Below are 18,585 nucleotides of genomic sequence, written 5' to 3'. Positions count from 1 at the left end.
TGATCCGATTTCTTCCATTTTTCAGTTTAGTTTTCTTCTAAATATTGTTTTTCTGCTTCGCCGCCTAAAAGGGGTAGGGGCTTCATACTGCAAATGGGGCTGCGCGAGGCCCTTACGTCAGTGATCTTCACACCTGTTAATTCAAAGCCAAAAGCATGTGAACGTTTTCGTTGCTTTCTAATCAGTGTGTATATAAATATACGTATATATCTATACCATATCTATATGACTGTTAATTTTTACATAAATATGTATACATATATACATATACATATACTTATATGTACCATTCTTTCTGATCACAAATAGTTTACTTGATTAGTTCATTGGTTTCCACTGTGCGGCCACTGCCCTGTGTGTTTTCCACTGTCTATGTGGCTCAAACTCGGGAAGTACCACAATTTCTAAAACGTTCTCTCAAATGTAAACATTTAGTAACAAGGTAGAAAGAACATAGTAAAATATAAAATAATGGAAAAAATATCAAAATAATTCCTTCGATCATGGTACCCTATGTTTCATAGTATTGCATAGGAAGCAGCATTCAAACCTTTACCATATTCGAAATGAAAATTGCTTGAATAATGTTGCGATTGCTATACAAAAAAACTCTCGGTATTAACAATATTCGTTTGTATCTCATGCTCGCCGTTGTTTTATTACTTGCTCATGTTACTTTGCTTGCTTTTTCAGTTTGCTTCGAATCCTTGTCGAGTATAATTTTTCCAATTTTCAAATGTTTCTAGCACCGACCCGCTGTTCTGCACAAGTATTGTGCAAACTATTTGAATAAAAAAACGTTTTAGCTATACGTACATAAATAATCCTTTTGTGATTCTTACTATAAAAGGCATTATGTTGCTTGCTTTTCTAATGTTTTTGTTTCCCTTTATACCTCAGCTAGATTGTATTTATGCCAAGGTACCAGCTAATATGTGACTTTCGAGAGACCGATCGACCACAAGAATTTTTTTGTGTAGATGAAAGAAGCTTCAAGCTCAAAATCTCTCAAATGATAATAACAAGAATTTTTCTCTTGATTTTTTATGTTTTTTCTTTGGAGTAATTTTCATTTATCTACATCGGCCAAAAATTCACCAATAGTCGATTGTTGTATATTTGTTCCATTTGTCTAATTTCTATATAGTATAGGATTGTTGGTAACGTTAGCTAAGGTACGGGCTGGAAGTTTTTCCCCCATCATCTCACCCATCGGTTTCAAAACCAAAATGTGGGAAGATTTCCTATAGCCTGTATAGTACAACTTAATGTTCAAACAGTCGTTTTTAGAGTTTGGGGATCCGAGTAACAGAGTTTTTCTTGTGATATCGTTTACCCAGCATGGATATTTCACATCGTTTTTCAAAGCAATTTGGGCGATTTAGTTTTGAAGATAATTTCTAGAAAAGATAAAACTGAAAATTCGATTTTTTTCTCGACGTAGCGGTAGACAGTTGCACGGGCCGGAACAGCTTCAACCGTAACAGTAGTGTTTTGTAGTTAACAAAACATGAATACCGGAGAATGATTTGAAACAGAAGAAAAAGAGGCAAGCCAATAGTAGAACTTAAAGGTGGTTTAATAAATTTTGGTTTCTCTAATATTGCTAGTGGTTACATTTCGGAAACTTCTCTGAAATCATCTGATGTAACGTAGTATTAATAGATGTACTGCAAATTTTATCAATAGTTATTTAATGTCACTTTCATCAGAATTAATTTGTTTTCTGTTTATGTTACGAACATTTTCTTTTGTGGTCGTGCGCTGTATTTATTTAAAATGTCTAAAGTGCTTTTATTAATTCTATTACGAATTTCACGCTACCTAGAGTTTGTTTGTTTCTTTTTTGTTTGACAAATAGTTTACTCTACCTATCTAGATTTGATTCATCCAGGATTCCGTATACTCGAGGAGCCAGGGGGGGAAATAGAATTATGGTACAGACGCACTGCAGATGTAGCATCTGGTTTCAAATCAAAACTGGTGCTGGTGATTTGTGGTCATCCAAAATTTTAAGCTGAGCATTTTGCATTCTTACCGAGCTTAAGGATTATTAACGAGCGGTAAATGCGCGGCCTGCTAGCATAAAAATTGTGATCTATTAATGTATTGCACTTTCTACTATGGTTATACCACGACTAGTTTTTTACGGCCGCTGTTCGTTAATTCCGTAAACGTTTACCACATTTAGTTTCGTCTTAATTACATCGAAAAAAGTTTTAAATTTCAATTAAGTTTTCCACAAAGATTATCAAAAACGATGAGATTTACAAAAATGCCTGTCTGGAGGAGTTGTAACGCGACTTGGTTGCCTTTCTTCCAAATGAACGAACCAAACGATATCAAAGATCTCGTCGGGGTGCGCATAAACACTTAAGCGACAAAGTAGAGCACGGTTCACGACAATGGAAAGTTCTCCAATCACGTTGGGCCAATACAATAAATTCGTTTATTTTCTATTAAAGCTATTGACTGTTCATGCCGTAAAGTGGCAATTCATGCCATCTCCTTCTTCAAACCGTTTCAAATTGTTCAGTTTTTTTGTGTTTCAATGTTTCGTCCTCGTCCAACCTATATCCTACCACGACATCAATTTATCGGAATGCTAGGTTTATATCGGTTTGATTACATTTTTCAAGATCATAATCACACCTAAACTTAGATTAGCAAAAAAATACCAAAGGTAAAAATAGAAAAGTAGACAACCAAAAACTAATTGTAAGCCTTTACGAGAGACTTCTATATACACACACCACTTCGTGGAAATAGTTTTAAAAAATCCTACGAAAACATATTGAAAGATAAGGGAAAAACAAACATCCGCCGTCGGATAGTCCATGATAGAAAGGAGACCACATTCGCCAACTGCGATGACAACATGATCTGTTTTGTGGTTAAATTGAATGGCTTTTCTTTACAGATCCTGGGATTGGTACAGGTCTTGGCATTCGTAGTATCTTATGAAATATTAAAGTTTATAAAGGCTTCCTCAAGTGCTTCGACCGTGACCGTGTCAAGCGGGAGTCCACTTTGCTTGATTACGATGAACAGAAAATAGAACATCCTCCTTCACTTAATTTGGCCTTCTCCTGTTTTTCTCTCTCGCATTCAACCATCAATTGTCCTACTCCAGTTTTCATTCGTCTCCCGTTTAACCGAATTACACCTTTTTCACACCTAGTTTCAATGGGCCACTTCCTGCACCTACTGCACGAGCTGCTCTTCTGGCTTCTAATTCACGCTGACGTTGCATTTTCTTTTCCTCCCGTTTCCGACGTGCTTCTTCAAGCTTTACATTGCCTGTAAATACACAATGTGTACGATTAGCCACATTTATTTAATTAATATCAAAAAAAAAAAAAAATTGTTCGCGATGATGGCCAACTGCATAAGTTAGGATTGTTGATACTCTGACGAGGATGAAACGCCAGCTGGAGGTGGCCACACTATTGGTACTAACCCGTGCTCGGCTCGTCCAGGGGCTCAAAGTCTCCGTCACCCCAACCGTCCCTACTGTTCCAGTTTACATTGGAATTGGCGGTATTCGTGGTGGGCATACTGCTCGTACTATTCAATAGATTGTTCATATTTTTCAAAGCAATCATCTTGCTCGGACTATTCATGTGATTGGTTAGGTTGTTGTTGGTGTTGCTGTGAGTGGCACTGTTACTGCTGCTACTGCAACTACTGTTACTGTTGCTATTATTGCTGTTGTTGGCTGTCGGCTTTGCAACTGTGTTGCCAGTAATAGATGAACTAGTCGTATTGTTGGTCGTACTGTTATTGCTGCTGCTGCTGCTGCTGCTGACTGCGGTGTTTAAGGTCGCATTTCTAATGTTGGTTGAACTACTGCCAATGAAAGGAGTGCTACTAGTGATGGCATTGGTGCTGTTGATCGAGGAAGAAACAACATATGGCGAAGGTAGTAACAGTGCTGCCTCCTTCTGCTGCGCCTGATTGTGTTCGTCTTCATCCTTTTCATTCAGTTCAGTTTCGTTCTGGAAGCATAACCGATGCCAGTATTTAAAACGAAGTCCATTTGCGACAAACGCAATGTTTTGAATTCTATTTACCGGATCTTCCTCAAGGCTACCCCAATCTTCATTGTCCCATCCGTCTCTCACGTCGTTGACACTTCCAATCATGTTCAGGTTAGTATTGAGCTGATTGGATGTTGCGGCCATTGGACTGCTTGGATCTTGCGAGGTCTGTAACAAAGTATGTAGTATAAGTGCTGTGTATTGTAGCATACGGTTTTCGGTGCACGACGATTGATTTACATCCATATCTCCCCAATTTTCATGATCCCAGTTGTCGGGTCCGTAGTCGCTGGCCGAAGCCGACGTGTCCGCACTTTCGTGCTCTAGTGAAGTCATTGACGTGACGCTACTAGTCGTAGTCGAAATGCTGCTACTTGATGGTTGTTCTGTAATGAAATAAAGAACATTTCGTAAAATTAGATAATATCTAAAAAAGGGTTTAATAGCAATAAGCTATCAAATTTTGTAAGCGTTATCAAAGGAGTAGAAACAATTTTTGGATAAGCCCCAAAATTTAGACAAAAGGTACAACAGAAAACAAATTTGAACAAAGTAGTAGTGAAGGTTGAAAAAAAATTCCAATTCGGTTCCATCTTATGCTAACGTTACCAAGAAAGGCAGAACTGGGTGTGGTAGAGACTTTGCGGTTTGACTACATACCCAAAGAAGCAGGTTTACTCAATGTTTTACCAGTTAGTGGAGGCCGCGGACGGGCAGTGTCACTTTGGCTGCGATAAAATTTGGCAGTCACGGCTGTCACGGCCCAACCGGCCCACGTCGCAGCAGCATTTCCCAAAGACGGTGTTGCCGTATGAACGTCAGCCTCTTCAATGTCAGAAAAACGTTCGATTGTATCAGATGAATACGATAACAATGAGAAAGAGAAATATTATACCATTAATAACCTCACTAGCGCAATGTTCGCCTAAAATTCCCCTTTTACTTACCCATGCTTTCCCTCAGACTGGGATCTTCCGATACCTTTTCAAGCTTGCCGAGAAAGCCGCGAATCGTCTTGAATGCCGGATCACGTACCGACTTTTCCGGATCCATCGTGAGGGGGCAGAGGGCAGGCAAGATGCGTGTGGCTACCTCGCTCAATAAAAAGTACTGTTGGGTTGCGGCAAGCGCCAGAATTCCAGCGACGCGAGACGGTGGAAACGGATCCCGCATTGCTCGTATGAACGCCGACACGAGAACACGTTGTCGTACCTTCAAAAGAATTATGAAGAAAACCAAGGTAAGTTTAATACGGAAACGACTTGCGCAACCTTTGGTAAAAATTTTTTTTGTTGTTTCACAGTTTACCTGCGGGTGAAGGTGTGGGGCTATTTTGCCAAGACATACGGTTGTGTTCGTGCGTATGCCGCCTTGATCGTCACGAGATTGAAGTCGTGCGAAATGGCGTAACACTTCTACGTTGAGATTGTTATAGTTCAGCTTCGGTGCAAGATGAATTATAGACTGGTAGCGATCGAACGAATGAAATGAAAATTTTAAACAAGGTATTCAACCCTTGAGCGAAAGTACACCAGAGAAAAAAAGATAATCTTACTTTGACGGTTTGTTCCCGGATGGTTGGGTTAGTGTCAAGAAACCCGTGCACTATTTGGGGAAAAATTTGGTCGTTCACTACGTTTGGCTGGAGGTGCGAAATAAATAGATCGAGCTGTTGCAGCAAACGTGATCGCGTTACACGGTCCGTGGAAGCGAACAGCTTCACCACACACGGCACGATTCGCTTCTGGTACTCAGCCTCATCCAACAGGCGCCCTAGCTGTGGAAAAGATAAATAAAAACGTGAATCGTTGTACCTCGTTTCATCAGCTATTACTAGTGTAGGAGGAAACTCACCTTAAACATCGGTGCCAACACAGCCGACCCTGCATCGCCGTACTCATAGGCCGTTATTAATTGAGGAAGTATTTTATGCCTGGCGATGGAACAAAACAAGAGTGTAACTCAACAATAAATTACCTTTTATAGCGTTTTGGCAGGTACCTGCAGACTGTGTCAGGAAAGTTGTCCAGCTGTGCAGTAAGACCACTGAAAAATCGTGTCTTCTCCGCCTTATCCTTAATTTGTATTTCCTCCAAAAATAGAAGCGAATCGACTAAATCGTTCTTGAAGAATCCGCCAGGTTTGCGGCACTTCGTGATGATATCTGCGGGATTTGGACGGCTTGCAGGCGCCGCCCCAACTAACTCACAGTACAGCGGGGCTAGCGATTTAGGAATCTAAGCGGCAACACAAATAACTTAAATAAGCTCCTTTTCTCCAACACAAGCGAGCTCTGCGGCTCTCGCTCCCTGCTTACCCCCTCGATATTCTTCAGATTGCCACGCGTCTTCAACGGACCATTGAACGATTCCCACACAAGACACCCGAGACCCCACATATCGCTGGAGCACTTCGTGGCCGTCTTCAGCTTGTTAGCATCGTTTCGCTCAGGTGGATCGTAAATTTCAAGTGAAGGTGGTATTTTAATCGGCGGTGTTGCCGGCATCTCCGCGGGCGAGACATATTCCAAACCGCCCAGTTTCCACTCGCCGGATGTGTTCACGAACACAGACCAAACCGAAACGTTGTTGTGCCGCAGATTACCGTCGTTGTTGAGGAACGATAATGCACGCTGTGACAGAAACAAAAAAAAAGTCAGAGCGTTGCTCCGTTAGTGTGGGAGGAGATTTTTTGATAACCACAGATGATTAGGTTGATCTTGCGAGATGCAATAAATGGGTAGTAATTCTAGTGAATTTTGGACGAGACTCCTCCTGTTACGCAGGCATCGGAAATCGAACCCATGGCCAGCTGCATGACAACCGGTTCCGGGATTCGAACCCACGCTGCGTGACAACGACAAGCGTCACCGACTGCTCTATCTATTATCTATTTATTATTTATGAATACAAAAAGGCAAAAACAAAAACACAAACTTTAGGGTCATCAGCATACATTAAATGACACTCAGAAGGAAGCCGAAGAGTAAGGTCAATGATGACGAGCAAAGAGTAAAAGCGGACCCAAATCGGTGCCTTGACAAAGATTCTATCAATGGGGACTGACATATATTGAACGTGCCTAACAAGGATCTGCACCACTGACTCAGGGCATTGTACAGGATCCTCGCTACACCTTCATTTCTTTACTGTAAGTTTGCGTTGTTACCGTAATCTGAAAGATGCCCCACGAGAGGTAGAGATCCCGCTGTGGTCCATCGCTGCCCAACCCGTTGAAGTGCGTCCCGAGTGGTTCCACCGACTCGGTGGCCACGTACAGGACCTTGTCCGTCTCCAGACTGTCAAGAAATTGCAGAATGCTAGGATGGCGCAGCGTTTTCAGTCGCTTCACCGCGACCTTCGCTAGCTCCAGTTTGATTTCCGTGCCGTTCCGGATGTCGTACGTGAAGACGGACACCTCATCGTTGGTTGCTTTCCGCTTGCCACGGTGCAGTGCCCAGATGCTCTTTGCGTCGAACTGTTGCACCGGTTCGCCGATTTCGTATGGGAAGTCTTTCGACGAATCGCGAGAGAAAAAGGACCACATACTACTGTACTCACACACAAACCCACACACGTACACACACACAGGCAGAGCCACGGGCTCTCACAATTTCTGGGAAGTGTTCGATATTTTTCCGCTGTATGTACGTTCGTCCCAAACGGACCGCAATACCGAACAAATAAGCGTAAAGGGTGGCGAGGGGCACCAATCGTCCCACAGTCCTCCTCCACCAAACGATCAAAGCTAATTGCCCTGAGCCTGTGGTTGGGCTGTTTCGCGGTTGCGTCTTTAATTCTCCTTTATTTATACTCCTTTCTGTTTTTCGGAAAGTTCCCGGAAGTACAAGTAATTTAGAAGGAGGTAAAACGCAAGTAAAAAGTATAACACAGCTTTAAATGCAACACTATTTCCTCGATAGATTTCACCACCGTATGTCAAGAAAATATGCTGATCAAGTTCTGTGTTTGTACAGCCCACACCAACAGGCTGTGGATATGAGCAATGTGTATGAAAATTTTCGGCCATTCGAATTTTGACACCTCGCGCGAGCTCAACCTTCGTTGAGCGCGTTCTGTTTATATCATCGAGTACAAACTGCTTCTTTTGGGCGCCAGATAAATCGGCAGGAATTGAATGTTTCTCGAAAGTCAGCCAGGACGCAGCTCAGGTCAGGCGTATAGGAGAAGCTCTTATGCGTCCAATTGGGGCGCAATACATCACGGTTCAATCAAGAAACACTTAATAATGATAAAACCTTAGTCCGTCCATGTTTGAACAACCTGACAAAATCGCTTTAGAGCAGAAAATGTGCATGAAAACACTGCACTACTACGTAGCCCGTCACGTACTCAGCTCAACAGCTGTTAGCTTTGCAAAAGCTTGACATGGCAAAGGGCAATTGCACCTCTAGCAGTATACGAAAGAAAAACAGTTGGCAATTTGCCTTATAAATGATTTTATTTCCCATTTGCATGATTCTGGATATTTAAGCACAACCACCAAGTAGTATTAAAAATTTACGATTGAGGACTATTTTCAAAATAAAAATTAAACAGATCTTAAACAAATAAAAATATGTTTGAAAATATTTGAAATATTTGAAATTCATTTCATGTACCAGAAGCTGCTTCGGGAGGGCGCGTGTTGCAGTGAAAGTCAACTCCTGAACAGGCTCGAGTGCTTGACCACACCCACAAAACTAGACCTCCCGAGTGTTAAACAGTAAATCCAATTGCAAAATACAAAAAACACGGTGAATTCGAATTTTGCGTCGGCAAACCGCAAACCCAGAATAGCTGGGCGTGTGTTTAGAGCTTGGATTTACTTGTCATAGCAGAACTGGTAGCTAATTGTCAGGATGGCTCTGTGTCGTACGGTTTATCACTGGCTGCAGTTCGATTCCTGGTTATTGCTACACCACCGGCCCCGGGTTCGTAGCGTATGCTCATAGTGTTCGCATTACCCGGTTCAAGCACGTAGCCGATTGCGGTGTAGAACGGTATCAGCTTGTCTTTGCAATCCAGAGACATCTTGTAGCAGCCCAGATAATCCGCCAGAAGGGTCACGGTGACGACGATGCTGCAATATGACACAAAGTCAGGAAGCCAGACAAACAAGAAAATGTATCAATATCCAGGAAAACAAATATTCTTCTTATCCGGCAGTTACAACCACCGTGCGGTCTTTGCCTCTGCTGTTGACTGTAACATTGTGGCGTTGGCGCACGCGGGGTTGTTAGCCTCGCGCCAACTCCCCTGTCAAGCAGGTCTGGGCAACCGTACCCAGGTCAGCTGTGTGACACCGAGCGTTACCGACTACTCTACCAGGGGAAATGTACCCTTTGGTTACGCAAAATTCTACCTACAGTTTTCCCAGCTGCTTGCCACGATATGTGTCATCTACCACGACGTCCTCCAGCCGACCGCGGACCCCACAGCCATGGATGAACTTGCGCTCAAGAACTAATGTGGCGCTACCGACGATTTTGTCAATACGCGTATCGACGATAACGGTAATGTAGTAGTCACCGCTAGCTTTCATCTCAGCGAAACGATCTGAACGAGTGATAAGGAAGAGAACATCAAACAGCTATCGCGATGGAACAGGATTAGCCGTAGCAGGACGTGGCACTTACTCAGAAACTGTGTAAACGATATATCGCCTACTTTGGTTAGCTGCGAGAGTATCTGTACGAAGCCGCGGTAAAAGTCTCCCGTTTGAAGTGGTCGCACCTTCAGCCAAGTTTCGCCAGGAACGGAAGCCGATATACGAGGACTAAACCTGGCTGGCGAGCGGAAGAAATCCAAGCCAAGCAATATCGAAGGATTATAGAGCGAAAGCTCTTGCTGCAATGAAAGTATCAAAACCATGGATCAAGTTTCTGGCAAATAGGTGGAAACCGAGTGGGTGACCTTGACTGGACACTTCCGCATTCGCGAAGAGAAAGGGAATGAAGAGAATGGGCGCAAATGCAGTGTCCAAGGGCTACACTACGGTGCATAATGGTGCAATACTATTCGAAAATTCTACCCAGATAATAGTTCTTATTGATCGAGGTTTTTGTTTTTCTAAACTACTACTTACTTCTGACACGGGAGCACCCATCGCAGGTGAATTGCAGTAGCCCGCTCGGTAGGTGCACACTTTCTCACTTAGCAATAGAAACTCTTGCCGTCTGTGCAATCGTTGGCACAGTAAAGAACTCACTAATAGTACAGCGCTATTGGCTCATTTTGCACCCACCTTCGAGCGGTTCGGAAAGAAACACACGATGGTGGTGGCGTGGCGCGATTGTTGAAATCGGGTGGACGTATTTACAAATGTAATTGCTAAGAAACTTTTTTAAAGGCAGCTATTCGCCGGCAGAACCACATCTTTGCTGTGCAAAGACCAGGCGATGGGAACTTACGATACCTTCGATCATCACGAAGAACTGTGTGGCGATGGGCCAATTGTGTATGATGATGCGATCAACTCTATCTTAAGCTCCTTAAAATTATAGAGCAAGTGGTGGAAAAGAATGTTGTTTTGGTTGTTTTTGTTTTGATTTGCTCACCCGATCTTTGGCCATCGCTTGGTCTTTCTCCAGCAAAGTTAACTGTCTTTATTTAGAAAGGCTGCTGACGCACACAACAAAAGCAAGCGTTTGCGGGAAAAGGAAAGTAACTCATTGACACGTTTCGTTGATGTGGAACACACCGTACGAATGTTTACGTGTTCAAATGATGACGGAACTGGATGGCTTATTGTTTAACAGCAAAATTTATCATTTTGTAAGTACAAGGAAGAGCGGTGCGAGAACGCAAGCTCAATTTGCTCTTTCGCGTGGTGTAATTTATTCGAATTTCTCGTAAATTGCTTGACAATTATCAAAGGAAAGAGAAACGATTTCCCCTTCATCACTTCTGTTGTCGCTTGTTGTAAACGTCAGCTGAGCCACGATTGCTGCACAGAGCAACGGTAAATGAGCGTAGTGAAGCCAAAGGTGTTGAAATTGGTTTAACGCTCCGAACATACGGATTGGTATCAAGACAAGACCCATTCAACGGAACCAGCAATATTGCAGGAGGGAATCACAAGATGGAAAGGCACCATACGGCTCCTCCGAAAGATGGGAAAGAGGGACGAAAACGTATTGAAAAAATGTCCGCCGAAGTGGTAGATTCGAATCCGTACAGCCGCCTGATGGCCCTGCAGCGGATGGGCATTGTGTCGGACTATGAAAACATTCGCAATAAAAGTGTGGCCATCGTAGGTTTGTAGGTTTATCACTTTACAGTCCAACCGAGTGCCAGTGGTTTGCCCGTTTTGTAATCAACTGGTTTCTGTGTCTGTCCCTAGGTATTGGTGGCGTAGGGAGCGTAGCAGCCGATATGTTAACCCGATGTGGCATCGGTAAATTGCTGCTGTTCGACTACGACAAGGTCGAGCTGGCCAACATGAACCGACTGTTCTACACACCGGACCAGGCCGGCCTATCGAAGGTGGACGCGGCCATGAAAACGCTCAACTTCATCAATCCCGACGTGGCAATCGTAACGCACAGTTACAACATTACCACGGTGTGCAACTTTGCGCAGTTCATGGAGGCGATCGGCACGGGCGGTTTAGAGCCGGGCTCACCGGTCGATCTGGTGCTAAGCTGTGTGGACAACTTCGAGGCGCGCATGGCCATCAACACGGCCTGCAACGAGCTAATGCTGCACTGGTTCGAGTCCGGTGTTTCGGAGAATGCGGTTTCGGGCCACATACAGTTCGTGCGACCGGGCGAAACAGCATGCTTCGCCTGTGCACCGCCCTTGGTGGTAGCGGAGAATATTGACGAGAAAACACTGAAACGCGAGGGCGTCTGTGCCGCTAGCCTACCGACGACGATGGGTATCGTGGCAGGTGTACTTGTGCAGAACACGCTCAAGTATCTGCTAGCGTTCGGGATGGTATCGGACTATCTCGGATACAACGCGATGACGGATTTCTTTCCGAAAATGGCACTGAAACCGAACCCAACGTGTGACGATCGGTTTTGTGTGCAGCGTCAGCGCGAGTATCTGGCACGCCCCGAGAGCGAGCGGAACGTGCAGGGTCACGGCCCGCCGCCGGAACCGGAGATGCCGGTGCACGAAGAGAATCCTTACGGTATCGAGCTGGTGGTAACAGAGGATGATACGCCTGTAGCTGATGGGACACGGACGAGCAACGTTGCGGAAGGACTGGAGTATGCTTTTCCTGCCGCGAGCACGACCGAAGAGCGAACCCCATCAACATCGGACGCCGATAGTGCTAGCCTCGATCAACTGATGGCGCAAATGAATAGCATTTATCGCACGTAAACTTTGAGGGTGGACCTATCGTTAGGAACGAAAGAAATCGAAACTCTTATGCGTATGCTTCGCGATTGCTTAAAACTCGATATGAGCGATATGATCGATATGGTTACGGCCAGGGGCACAGGCCTCTAAAAGACAGTCTAAACTATTCCTATTTCTGTTTCGCTTTCCAGAGGATGCTTGTTGGCTGTTGGAAAACGCAACGGAGCATACTTGAAAAGTGTTAACAGATATGCTTCCGATATGATGTGCTTTTATGCTTTTTTATTTTTCCTCTTGTTATCACACACATACAAACAAATCTAAAAATATATTTATCTTTATATTATCGTTTAACAATCGCTTAATTCCCCTTACATAAAATTGGCAATAGATGCAACAAGCTGGGTGGGTAGTGGCCTTGTTCCTTTTTGAAGCGCATTGTGTTCAAGCTCGTACAAGCCGTTGCAGCTTAGACTCGGTTAGGTTCCAAGGCGTCAGTGTTTTGAGGGTAGATGTTGCTCATCGGCTCGTCATCGACACCGACACACAATGCTGGCAAACGAAAACTTCCCAAACACTTGCCTGTTCTTTCGTCGAAAACAAGGGTCCACTCCACCCCCGTTTCTACAGTGCTGCTCTATTGGTGATAATAGTTGCGTTAAGTTTGACTTATCCAAATGTATTCCCGTTTGAAAGAACAAAAAATAGGGATAAAACCTAAGAGATGGACCACCACGATTTTCCGCGACAGTCACATGTATCGGTCGGACAGCGTAGGAAGAGAAAAGGTTGGTTTAAAGGCTGTGGGTTCCATACAAAGTTCAAAACAGTAGGACTAATAGCAAATGGAAAACTCGTGGTTTCGTGCACAATGGGGTAGAGAGACAAACAGTAACAAAATCGTCCGAAGTTTACAGTGCTTTCACCTTGCGCTGGCGTGGCTCGAGGCGGATCTGGAAGCCTTCCTCGCGCTTCAGGATAATGTCCGCCTGCAGCTTGAAGTCTTCCTCTCGCAGGTCGGAGCGTACGCGGAAGTTTCGCAAAATGGTCGAGAGGATGATCTTCAGTTTCAGCATCGCATATTTCCGGCCTGTGTGTGTGTGAGGGAGAGAGAGAGAGAGAGAGAGAGAGATCGTCGAACATCGAGGTAAAGCGGATCGACAAAAGGTCCCGAGCGCGGACTAGCGGGATACTCACCGACACAGCTTCTTGGGCCGGCAGAGAACGGCACGAACGCGTAGTAGTGACGGTTGGCTTGTCGCTCGGGGAGGAAGTTGTCCGGATCGAAGACATCCGCGTTCGGGTAGATCGATTCCAGGCGGTGCAGCTTGAAGGTGGCCACAGTGATGGTGGCCCCGGCCGGCACAACAATGTCGCTCGATGCGAGCTTTAGGTCCTGTTTGAGCGAGCGTGCGATGATCGGCACCGGTGGGTACATGCGGAGCGTCTCCATCAGGCACCGCTCCAAATACTTCATCTCGATCGTATCCTGGAACGTGGCCGGCCGGTTCGAGTCGCCAAAGATATCGTCCAGCTCTTGGATCACCTTGTCCTGGATGTGCTGGTGGACGCCCATCATCGACAGAAAGAAGCTGCTGCCGGCCGCCGTTGTGTCGTGCCCCTCGAACATGATCGTGTCGACCTGATTCTTGATTTCCTCGTCCGAGATCAGTGCCCCGTTCTCCGCACTCTCGAGCAGTAGGTCCAGGAACGCCAGGCGCTTCTTTTCGCCCACATCGTTCTCCTCCACGTCCAGATCATCCTTCAGGTTGGCCGACTGACCGAACGAGAGCCCCTCCACTGTGTTGGTGCTGCCGGCGGGTGTCCCCCCCACCTCCTTCGGCTTCTCGATATCGGCCGTCTTGATCGACGTGGTCGCGAGCGTGCCGCGGGTGCCCTTGTCGAAGGCTACCTTCTTGTTGCGGATGACCTTCTTGGTGAGGCTGTGGATGGTGTCCAACAACTTCACCTGCTTTTTCGCGTACTGGGTCAGGTTGAAGAACAGGTCGGGATACAGCCACATCTTCCGGTGCCGCAGGTGCAGAATGTCACACATCTTCATGACGGCCATCGCATAGTCGTAACCGGACTGGTCCTGCGTCTTTTTCGACACTCCCATCGCCGTTTCTGTGGACGCCGCGGAAACGAAAGAAAGCATTTCAATGGTCATCATCAACTACGGGGGGTACGACGGGTTGCACGTGAAGATGCCGTGCCGTGGATTGCGTCGTGCAACGCGCAAGGTTACACGGTGCCATCCCTTGGGGATCGCTACCGAACTTGAACGTCCACTCCGTAGCAAGGTTACCGTGGCAATATCAATCAGGCACCGGGCTTCCTCATTAATGGTGTCAACCACATCCACCACTTCCACCGTTCCCCCTCACCCTGCCCATGCGAGCAATTGCTTTCTATTGCGAAAGGATAAAAATAGGAAAATTTACATGGGATATGATTTACATATAAAGCGACCAGCGCAGTCAAGCTTCGTGCGCAGTCCCGCCGCGACCCGATGTGGGCCGCGTCCATTCTTCCGATCAATTAGAGTTCGTGCGGTTCGTTCGTTAGTTCGTTGGGGATGGGGTCGGACTGCATTGGGACTAGTATGCGAATGACATTTGATTTCACATGCAGTCCAACCGGTAATGAAGCATAAATTAAGCCACTACCGCCTGTGTCCCGCGCTGAATAACGCCATGGGTTCGTTAAGCCGAGGTGATTTGAAACAACACATGCAATTCCAAACCAAATGCGTCAATCAACCGATGGCGTGATAAGCGGCTCACCTGTGGTGACACCACAGCAAAAACACGGTATGATTTGCTATTAAAATAGAAATTTTACGACTGCCGTGACTTTTCGAGCAGGAATTCGCGGCCCGTCCCCATCGATCCCTGGACGTCGGTTGGCGTGGCTTTCGACGTTCTAGCTCATTCCGAGGGTCCGAGGTCCGAGCTAATAATGTGTGACCCACCATTTGACTTCGCAGCGTGCTGTGTTCTCCAGTTCCCAAATGGAACACACAGTTGCAGCGCCGATGGGCGAAGAATGACCGGTTGTGCAACAACCGCCACGGGTCTATCGGTTGCAGCAATCTCGGCCAGCAGTGCAGGCGGTGGGAAAGTGCTCCTGGCACAGAAGTACCACCGATGTTGGGAAGCACAATTATGTGCCGTACACTGCGACTTTACGTAAAGGAAAACCTGTTTCCAGCGAGTTGCCGGTGCGCCTCTAGCCACGGTGTGAGGCAAAGACGATTCGTTTGTGGCCCCCTTAATCGGGATACAACAAAGACTAATCTGTCCCCCAAGGCTGAAGAAGAAAACCCGAACCACCACCAGGGGTACTTACCGAGCAGAATCTCGACGGTGCACTCGCTCATGTAGTCGTGGCAGTCAAACGCCTTCCCGTTTTCTTTGCGCATTTTCTCCACCACCAGCCGAGAGTTTTCGTTGAACAGATCGATGAAGCTTTTCAGCACGTTCAGGTGGAAGGTCGGTGCGATCAGCTTACGGTGCTGGCGCCATTTGTGTCCTGGCCGGGGGGTCCGGGTTCGGAATGGAAGAACAGAAACGAAACAGGATTAGTGGTGAAACGCAATGGACGCAAGAGGGGAAGGGCGTGTCGGGAAGGGCGAGGAGTTTCACTATTTCGGTAAACGGCACCGGTCAATTGTCCGGGTGCGTAATAGTTGCACATTATAGCGGTATAGCGCTAGCGGTACCGCGTAGGGTATATCTTACGAGCGAAACGTGCCCACACGTATCTGCCGCCGGAGATTCACTTTTGCCGAGAGATGGTGACAATGGCTACTTCCGGTCCGTGCCGTTCCTGCTGTCTTCGCACACCCTGTCACCACCTCCAACCTACTCGCGGTTGATTGGTCGCGTATGCAAATCTCTCACCGCTTTGCTGCGTTTCAATTTAAGCGCTCCACCATTTCGTCTTCGTCGTCGTCGGGACTCCAAAACTTCCCAAATCTGGGCCCGACCAACAACCCTACGTACCTGTGCTGATGAGCAGCCCGTTGCCTAGCCAGGGTTTGAAGAAGCGATACTCGGGCGACTTGTCGATGTATACGTGGCTGCTGAGCAGCAACTCGACATCGCGCGGGTCCACCAGGAAAACGATCAGTTTCGGGCCGATCCAGATCTTGATGACCTCATTGTAGTCCTTGCCTTTCTCGATGATCGTGCGGAACACAGCTACGTACGTACGTGGATCAATTCGTGTGCCCAGCAGGAGTCCAAGTCCAGTGGGAGAAATCGAAACCGAAGTGGAACAAGAAAGTCAGAATGTGAGAATCCCTTGTGGTCCCGGGGACTCGCGCGATTTGGTACATCAACGTGGAGCGACCAGATCAAGAGGCGATCGGAAAGGGTCGGATTGTGGATTGAGCGTGGGTCAATCACCCGCGTCATGCGCTCTCTGATTAGAGCTGATTGGGGTTAGTGAGCTAATGACGCTAATGCTTCCGATTGGGACCAAAGTCGTGGCGCAGTCGGGGCACAGCGGCAGCACAAGAAAGAAGTCGCCTTCAACCGTGCGGTCCGCGGTCCGCGGTGGTCTGTTTAAGTGCTCTCAATTTATCTGACCAACCGCACACGCCCATCCCGGTAAGTGAGGTGCACCATCGTTCATCGCCGCCGCGTTGATGTCTCAATTTCGCCGGGACTTCCGAACCCGCCTCGGGGGCCGGAAGCAAGGGCACAGCAAGGGCACACGGTGCCAAAATACTTACAGTGTGAGCTACCGATCAGATCGAGCGCGTTTCCGATCAACGGTAGCCCCTTCGGGCCCGGTATCCTTTCCGCTAGCTCGAGCATGTGCCGGCGCGACAGGCGCCAGTAGACGAACCACAGGAGCAGGGCCGGGGTGAGCAGAAAGTAGAACATGTTGATCGGTGAGATGATGTTGGCATTGTTGTTGAGGCCGTCGGCCTGCGCTACGGTGGCGGACATTTTTCACTTCCACCCGTTCGATCCGTTCGGCAGACCGGAAGTTCCGGAAGTTCCCCCACGCTTCGCTCGCTCTCTCTCTCTCCCCCACAAACACACCACTCTTCCCCAGTCACTGAGGTTCGCAGGACAGGTTCCACACAGTCAGCACTACACCCGCCCACACGCAGATCCTTGAGAGCGCAACCACACTAGACTCACTATCCCCCCAGGTAATGCAATGGGAACTTCGATCACCCCCAACGGCAGGTCCCGAAACGGCAGGAGTAGCTCGGGGAGTTGAGGAAAACCAAATGGGAAACTGCTCTCCGTCGGTGCCCGCCTAGCGGTGTTGCTACTGAGCCCAAACGTTTGCGACTGACTGACGAATGGTCTTTCAAATTTGTTTTTATAGTCGGCATAATTTGCTGTGCTCTGCCGTCGTGCCGAGCTGACCGCGCGCTGACGAAAAAATGGCGGCCGGCGACGGCGGCTCGGCGCTGGCGGTGCTGCACAACAACGACGACGACACAAGCACGGCCCGTGACAGCAGCAGGTGACGGGGTGTCACAGTGTATATGTCGCGGCCCGAAAGGGGGCCTAGCGTCACGCATACACAGAGCACCGGGGCGCGCGCGCTGGTGGCGTCTTCGCCACCCCCCACCCTCCCCCCCCGCCTGGAATGCACTCTCTTTCACTCTCACTTAGGGGGAAGGCTGGCAACACCGCTGGAAGACCGTCCGCGACCTGGGACTGGGCGTCCGGGACCTTCTGGAGGTCGGCGGCCGCTCTAGAATATTTTGCAGAATTAACTTTTGGCTCCTCCGCCCACACGCACCACCCTCCCCCCCCTCACCTGGACCCCTCTCCAATGGCGATATCCTCGCGTTACTTTGGCCCTTTTTTTTTTTTTTTTGAACTCAATCTCTGGGGCTGGGCACCGAGAATCCTGGGAGATCCCTACAAGGGGTAGGATTTGGCCAACTTCAAATCCAAGTACGCACGAGCTGCGCGAACCCGGAAGTGATGGCCTAATGGCCACTGAATAAGTAGGCGCAATGTCGCCGGCGTGCTGTGTCTTGCCGGGCGAATAATTAGATCGTGATCAAGGCATGCCCCGAAGGAACGGTGGGGTGGGGGGGCGGTTGGTGACGCAACGCCCGCCACCAATTGGCGCACACGCGCTTGCTAGTGTTACGTCGCGCGCTTAAGGAGGAGCCTTCCAGGGAGGGGGGTTGTTTTTGCGATTTGCCTAAGAAAGCCAACGTGATCGTCGTCGGCGTGAGTGAAGCGACG

The 18,585-nt window shown here is 47.4% G+C and overlaps 4 protein-coding genes across 4 annotated transcripts; 1 reads left to right on the top strand and 3 right to left on the bottom strand.

The window, feature by feature from the left end:
* Positions 1 to 365: 365 nt before the first annotated feature.
* Positions 366 to 7,606, bottom strand: LOC131213149 (N-terminal kinase-like protein). The gene is made up of 12 exons (XM_058207124.1): positions 7,209 to 7,606; positions 6,358 to 6,672; positions 6,042 to 6,277; positions 5,895 to 5,973; positions 5,596 to 5,817; positions 5,349 to 5,504; positions 4,988 to 5,252; positions 4,701 to 4,865; positions 4,281 to 4,426; positions 4,074 to 4,208; positions 3,461 to 3,974; positions 366 to 3,300 (listed from the first exon to the last, which is right to left on the bottom strand). The coding sequence occupies exons 1-12, from the start codon at positions 7,584 to 7,586 to the stop codon at positions 3,161 to 3,163; spliced, it is 2,751 nt and encodes a 916-aa protein (XP_058063107.1). The 5' UTR covers positions 7,587 to 7,606; the 3' UTR covers positions 366 to 3,160.
* Positions 7,607 to 8,488: 882 nt separating this feature from the next.
* LOC131213289 (probable glucosamine 6-phosphate N-acetyltransferase) lies at positions 8,489 to 10,499 on the bottom strand. Its single transcript, XM_058207305.1, has 4 exons — positions 10,128 to 10,499; positions 9,679 to 9,889; positions 9,409 to 9,598; positions 8,489 to 9,122 (listed from the first exon to the last, which is right to left on the bottom strand). The coding sequence occupies exons 1-4, from the start codon at positions 10,146 to 10,148 to the stop codon at positions 8,897 to 8,899; spliced, it is 648 nt and encodes a 215-aa protein (XP_058063288.1). The 5' UTR covers positions 10,149 to 10,499; the 3' UTR covers positions 8,489 to 8,896.
* A 501-nt stretch (positions 10,500 to 11,000) lies between these two features.
* On the top strand, positions 11,001 to 12,904 carry LOC131213156 (ubiquitin-like modifier-activating enzyme 5). The gene is made up of 2 exons (XM_058207132.1): positions 11,001 to 11,298; positions 11,385 to 12,904. The coding sequence occupies exons 1-2, from the start codon at positions 11,124 to 11,126 to the stop codon at positions 12,371 to 12,373; spliced, it is 1,164 nt and encodes a 387-aa protein (XP_058063115.1). The 5' UTR covers positions 11,001 to 11,123; the 3' UTR covers positions 12,374 to 12,904.
* LOC131213154 (cytochrome P450 4g15) lies at positions 12,607 to 17,661 on the bottom strand. The gene is made up of 5 exons (XM_058207131.1): positions 17,094 to 17,661; positions 16,360 to 16,557; positions 15,704 to 15,886; positions 13,550 to 14,479; positions 12,607 to 13,442 (listed from the first exon to the last, which is right to left on the bottom strand). Exons 1-5 carry the CDS (start codon positions 17,311 to 17,313, stop codon positions 13,264 to 13,266), a joined length of 1,710 nt encoding a protein of 569 aa, XP_058063114.1. The 5' UTR covers positions 17,314 to 17,661; the 3' UTR covers positions 12,607 to 13,263.
* Between the last annotated feature and the right edge of the window lie 924 nt (positions 17,662 to 18,585).

This window comes from Anopheles bellator, chromosome X (assembly GCF_943735745.2).
Source record: "Anopheles bellator chromosome X, idAnoBellAS_SP24_06.2, whole genome shotgun sequence".
Classification (NCBI taxonomy): domain Eukaryota; kingdom Metazoa; phylum Arthropoda; class Insecta; order Diptera; family Culicidae; genus Anopheles; species Anopheles bellator.
This window is presented reverse-complemented; position numbering and strand designations above follow the sequence as displayed.

Excerpts from the sequence above, each read along its gene's own strand:
- LOC131213149 (XM_058207124.1), bottom strand. The coding sequence starts at position 7,586 with ATGTGGTCCTTTTTCTCTCGCGATTCGTCGAAAGACTTCCCATACGAA. Across the intron at positions 6,278-6,357 it reads ATCTGAAGAATATCGAGGGG|ATTCCTAAATCGCTAGCCCC; the intron begins GTAAGCAGGGAG and ends GTTGCCGCTTAG. Across the intron at positions 5,505-5,595 it reads TCCGGGAACAAACCGTCAAA|TCTATAATTCATCTTGCACC; the intron begins GTAAGATTATCT and ends GATCGCTACCAG.
- LOC131213289 (XM_058207305.1), bottom strand. The coding sequence starts at position 10,148 with ATGGGTGCTCCCGTGTCAGAA. Across the intron at positions 9,599-9,678 it reads ATCGTTTACACAGTTTCTGA|ATCGTTTCGCTGAGATGAAA; the intron begins GTAAGTGCCACG and ends TCACTCGTTCAG. Across the intron at positions 9,123-9,408 it reads GGCAAGCAGCTGGGAAAACT|CATCGTCGTCACCGTGACCC; the intron begins GTAGGTAGAATT and ends GTCATATTGCAG.
- LOC131213156 (XM_058207132.1), top strand. The coding sequence starts at position 11,124 with ATGGAAAGGCACCATACGGCTCCTCCGAAAGATGGGAAAGAGGGACGA. Across the intron at positions 11,299-11,384 it reads TAAAAGTGTGGCCATCGTAG|GTATTGGTGGCGTAGGGAGC; the intron begins GTTTGTAGGTTT and ends GTCTGTCCCTAG.
- LOC131213154 (XM_058207131.1), bottom strand. The coding sequence starts at position 17,313 with ATGTCCGCCACCGTAGCGCAGGCCGACGGCCTCAACAACAATGCCAAC. Across the intron at positions 16,558-17,093 it reads TCTGATCGGTAGCTCACACT|CTGTGTTCCGCACGATCATC; the intron begins GTAAGTATTTTG and ends GTACGTACGTAG. Across the intron at positions 14,480-15,703 it reads CACCGTCGAGATTCTGCTCG|AAACGGCGATGGGAGTGTCG; the intron begins GTAAGTACCCCT and ends CGGCGTCCACAG.